The sequence below is a fragment of the Wasmannia auropunctata genome, unplaced genomic scaffold, assembly GCF_000956235.1.
Source record: "Wasmannia auropunctata unplaced genomic scaffold, wasmannia.A_1.0 LD336101.1, whole genome shotgun sequence".
Taxonomy (NCBI): domain Eukaryota; kingdom Metazoa; phylum Arthropoda; class Insecta; order Hymenoptera; family Formicidae; genus Wasmannia; species Wasmannia auropunctata.
Window position 1 is genome coordinate 6,444,058 of NW_012026789.1, and position 5,855 is coordinate 6,449,912.

A 5,855-nucleotide genomic window follows, 5' to 3' on the forward strand; every position below is an offset into this window, starting at 1 on the left:
TGTCGAGATTTTTCATACAATTTAAATTGAATTAACAGATTAGTCTTCAGCGGTCTGAAAAACTCTTAAGGCGATGCTGACAGGTCGGCCGAACTCGCACAAGATCGATAAAATACTTTTCAATTGCAGCGGTATTTTTAAAACAACTTACAATATTGTTCTGTTTCATTCAAATGCGTACATTTGTTCTTATCTATAACATATTGAAGCGCCATTTTTTGCAAAATCCGGCACTTACTGCTAAGACACAATTTATATTCTGCGTTCACCGTTTTGTATCTTAGCTAAGCATATGAATTACCATAAATTGCAGTTGAGGAAATATCTTTTTTTTCTACGTTTTCAATCGTAGCTCAAAAGACTTTATATTATTCGTTCGTGTAATCCGTGGTTTGGGATGTACGCATTTTGTACATATGAGCTACAGAACTTTTACACTGAAATATTTACGTCAAATGAGACAGCTGTACGACAAATGTAATTTGTACGAAAAATGTAATTTTTTAATTTTTTCAATTTTACTACAAATTTGTCTCACATCACAATTTTATGTCATTCTATTTCAATTTTGTGAAAGAATTTTTAATTTCGTCAATTCGGAGATATTCATATAACTGCAACGGTAATTTCGTCTTGTCAACATCGCCTTAAGATTGAATAACATAACTAAAGAATATTTGATTACAATGATCTATATATGATCTATATAAAGTCACAACTTTGATGTAAAAAAATTCTATATTAATAATAAATAATCTTTCTAAACATAATTGACATAACAAACGCTTATTAAAGAAAATTGAAGTTACTTCTATATATTTTATATTACTATATATTTTATATAAAATTTGATTGCAATAAGATTTCTTCAACATGTTACACGTAGATATGTGTAACAAAATATGTAAAAGTACATTTTTTGCATTTTTAATCGCAAATTTCTCAAAATTGTAACGTGCTAGAACAATTAGATAAATTCATTCACCAAATTCGGGATTCAGCACTCAAAAAGCTATAAGAAACTCTTGCGCTCAAAGAAAGTTTATTTTTATACAATTTTAACAATGTAATTAAAACTGAGAAATGACAGATTTTCAGCGAAATTGGAAATTAAAAATAGATTTTATTATAATGCAGACATTTTGATGCATAAAACAGATTTAAATTTTTAATTAACTGAACACCTTAATAAATAATTGTATACACATGTAACAAATCTTTTTTTTTGTTTGCTTCTGATCTAGTTACTAACTAATCTGCAAATCCGTAGATTTATATTTATCTAAATTATCTAGATTAATATCTAAATGTGAGCACTAGTTGGAAACATTTTTTTCCCTTTATATTTTTGTTCTGACGTTTTCTTTACATAGAAGCAGAAAAGAAAAAGAAACTAAGTACGCTCCTGATGCAAATTCTCGTCTCGCAGTCAGAGCTGGCAGTTATGCAGAAAAGAGCATTCCAAGTAGATACTCGGGGCTCGATTCGACAGGGCCCCCGGTACCTTATTAGAATTTATATTTCAGAGTATTTCAGGAAATTGCACGCTGCCTTTCAACCGGGTATTTTCTAATGAATCCGGGATTATTTTTCCTTCTCTCGAGAGATCGTTAAGTTCGGCGACTTTTCACCGTTGTGCATGGAAATCTTTAGCATAAAATTTCGGAATGTAGGACCGACTCGCTTGACATTAATTAATTTTTTTTAGTACAATAAGTGCAATCGTTAATAATCTTAAAACAATTATTATGTTTGATTCAAAAATATGATAGCTGTCATTTTTCTATCAAAAAATCACAAAATGAGTCGATTAACTCGTTCGATAATACCTGGAATATTAGCAGCAAAAAGATGTATATAGTGTTTCTCTTATTACAAACTGAAAAAAATTAATAAATCTAATGGTCAAATTGAACAGCTTTTGTAAATTGTTTATCCACCAACGTCCCCTTAAAGGCGCTAGACATTTAGCCTTATTTGAATGCCGCTTAATTTCTATAAGATTAGATTAGGATGAAAAAAATCATGTTTTGGAATTTGATTTAATTTTTTATCGCAAGAAGTGTTTAAAATCGACGTCCTCTAGCCTCACTATTATATTACATGTAACCAATGTTTAAAATTGATGTTCAACGTCTTAAAGAAATGCCGAGCATGCATTATTTAAAAGTGATTCAATTTTACGAGAATTTTTTAACTTTTAAGTTTATCACCAAATTCCGGAAACATTCTGTATAAATATAGAAAAAAATATGCGAGATATAAGGATCTCTCGTGCATCCTTTATGATATTTCACCTTTGTTATTTTAACACGCGTTGTTTACCGTAGATTTTCCATCTGCGAGATCGAGTCTGCCCACAAAGTGCTTCACTTTAAAATTTATTCACGCGTCACCGCAATATCATTACGGGCCCCACAAAGGAGGCGAGAGGAGAAAGAGAATAAAAGAGAGAGAGAGAGAGAGAGAGAGAGAGAGTGTGTGTGTGTGTGTCTTGTAATAATATCGTATAACTTACGTACGGGCAAGTTATTATGCGCCTCCGCGCAGAAATATGTTAATATGCCTATTTCTTAATATACAACCGGTAATGATGCACTTTACTTTATGGGATCGCGCGCCGCGCACAGAGAACGTGTTCTCGAAACAGCTAATATCTCCCGCGCCTTCCTTCGCGGAATTTTTCCACCGACGCGTTTAACCTTATGCACTCCAGGAAATAAGCTTGACCAGGAAATAAGCTGACCGTCGGGAAATTTTTTTCCGGAAAAGATTGACAGCATGTCAACAGAAATTGAGATTTTTCCTCAATTAGTACCGATAATTATCTATCGATGTAATAATATAGATATTTTTCACATTTTTTGCTGTTCTGGCACGTTACACAAAGGCTGACTTTTGACACCAGAGTCAGGAATATAGTTTTAAAGACTGGAGAGAAAACCGGTTTTTCTTTTTCAATTTTTCCGCGGATTTTTTCGATTTCTTTTCCAAGGAATAGAAAAATTCACTGGAAAATTTCACATATACATACATTCGTAGAAACCTATCACATTTCACATTTGCAACACTTTGATACACTTTTCAAAATTTTAAAATTTTATAACAAGCATATATTTATTGCTGATAATTTTAAATACAAAATAAATAAAAAGCAAATTACACAAGAATAAATAAAAAACAGAATTAATGCATTTTTCAAATAAAATGTATGGCTCTTGACAATTATTAACAGCTAAAACTCTTTAAAAATACTTAATATAAACATTAACTTAAATTAATCTTTACACTAGTTGTTAAGATTGCGTTTCCTAAAACAGTTTATTTAATAAATAATCCTCACCTCAAGGAATATAATATTTAAATGTAAACAAAAATTAACTCATTAATTCCAGCGTTTATTCGAGGTGTCTTATTTTAATACTACTATAAAATACAAGAGTTATAACTTATAAGAGTTATAAGCTAATATCTAATTTAAACAAAAAATTTACGCATTTTAACGAACAAATTAAAATAAATTACATAAAGCCACTTATATTTTACTTTCTGAATTTCAATTAATATTTAATATAATGAAAAATATAAAAAATTAGGTAGTATATCGTTTACATAGCAATTTTTCGCAAAAAACCAATTTTTCAGAAAAAACCGAAATTTTTCTGGTTTTTTCTAGCAATTTGAAAAAAACAGTTGTTTTAAAACTATAAATTTTTCGCAAAAATAATTTTTTTTGGTTTTTTCCAGCAATTTGAAAAAAGCAGTTTTTTTTTTAACAGTCAGGAATGTCAGACTATATCATATGTTAAGTACATATTTGCGATATATATTTGGACTATTATTAAAATACGACTGCATCACATAACAAAAATGTATAAATAATTTTATACATTGATGTTGAAAATTGAATTTACATGCAATTTTATAAATGAAAAAAAAGGAGTAATTATAGCTTTACGTTACTTTTAATTACGAAATAAATATGTTTTTCTTATGAATAGAAGTTATGGCCCGGCTATATACGTATAGTTGTATATATATAGTTTTTATTTGGTATATTAAAAACATTACATTGATTGTTATCATTGTAATAATTCAGACAAAGTACAACAATAGCGAAGCATCAATCGTATCAATATATTGCCTTTCCATTGTTGTATCTTGTCCGTTGGCATACAAACAATAAGTAAACATTAGTCAGCCGGATATCCATGTGACGCCTCGTGCCGCGCCATCCAATATGAAATATGAGAATTTATGAGCCGACGTGAACGTTAAGATTGCCTCGAGACGCCAGTCATCATGTCTAGTCGCCGTAACAATAATATTCGCGTCTACGTCTTCTACTAGTCTTGATGATCCGTTTACGGGAGAACTGTGGGAAGACTCGCTATACTAATACTTTCATGACTCGCTTGTTTTCCAGGAGGCAGCAGCTGGAGCAGCCTGTATACTGCGAGCCCGAGTCGCGGCGACCCACCACCGTGGAAGATGATAAGCAAGACATATCGGGCGCCAATCCGGAGAAAGTCAAGGTAAATTACAATCGCATCGTCGGCTACGCTTAATGTTTCCAAGAACTAGCTGGTATACCGTTATCGTGATTGATTTACACTTGCGATAATTAATCCTAGGTATACATACTGTTTTTTTTTACGACGTTGTATACACACTGAGGTCCCGGGGACCCCATCCATATTTATTACTGTAACTCTAGTAAAAATGTATTTCAATTAATTTTTTTTTCAATTGATAGAGAATCTACCAAGGAACAAGCCCATAATGTTTAAAAGTCGTTAGAATTGAGGAGCTCCAAGATATACGGATTCAAAGAGAAACGAAAGTTCACAAACGCGTGAAAAAATCTCGATTTAGCACCTTTTCAAAAAATCATATCTTTTTTGTTTATAGACCGATTTGAAAAATCCTTGGAATTTCTGAAAGGGCATACTTGAAATAGTAACAAAAAAAAATTTGGCGATCCGGTATTTTAATTTTTTAACAAAACTGCAAACAATCCCGGGGACCCCACGCTCACACTTCAACTGTTCACTGCTCGGTTGTTGAACAATTACCGCGCGTCAACACGTCTTCCTACTGAGGATATTCCAAACTTATTTTACGTCAATATCCCAAACCCCTCCCCTTCCAATTTTAGAAATACCACAATCGAGGAAGTTTTGCTGAGATCCCGGGGACCCCAGTGTGTATATCTATAGGGTTAAGACTCCTGCCTAGCCAGCCACGAACTCCGCGTTGACGGTGGACACTATAATGGCTGCGTTCCATTTAATGCTCGCAACGCTCGCAAATATTATTTGTCCTTGTTTAATATTTAATAAACAACAAAGATGAAATGATTTTAAGAGCGTTGCGAGCTTTAAGGTGAATCTTTAGTAAAGTGCCGAAAATTTGGGATGCCTCACCAGGACTCACCCAAAATCATAAATATTTTGCATAATTTGGATGAAATATTAAAACTACGTTTATATCTAATGAAATAATATGAAACAAGCGATATTTAGTATGCAAAAGTGATGAATGAAGTCACTAAAAAGAAATTAAACTGACAGGCCGTGTGTGATTATATGCTTACTTTCATCACTGTTGTACATCGAGCAGGTAGGAAGACAATGATAAGGGCAGGCACAAATACTCGTATTAAATATAACAACGGATTTTCATACAAGGGTAAGCTCGTCTGGTGGTAGACTGCGTAGGCATCAAGCATACGTCACACATGAGTTTTAAAAAAACTGCTTTTTTCAAATTGCTGGAAAAAAACCAGAAAAATTTCGGTTTTTTTCCGAAAAATTAGTTTTTTTGCAAAAAATTGCTGTATAAACGATATACTA

At 32.2% G+C, this 5,855-nt stretch overlaps 1 protein-coding gene across 1 annotated transcript in view; it reads left to right on the plus strand.

The window, feature by feature from the left end:
• The first annotated feature begins 4,368 nt into the window (after positions 1-4,368).
• LOC105460870 (rap1 GTPase-activating protein 1-like) overlaps positions 4,369-5,855 on the plus strand; it is a 74,594-nt gene continuing 73,107 nt past the window's right edge. The window contains exon 1 of the mRNA XM_011707360.1: positions 4,369-4,535. Within this exon, the coding sequence (XP_011705662.1) occupies positions 4,407-4,535 (129 nt within the window). The 5' untranslated portion in view covers positions 4,369-4,406. The remainder of the gene's footprint in view (positions 4,536-5,855) is intronic.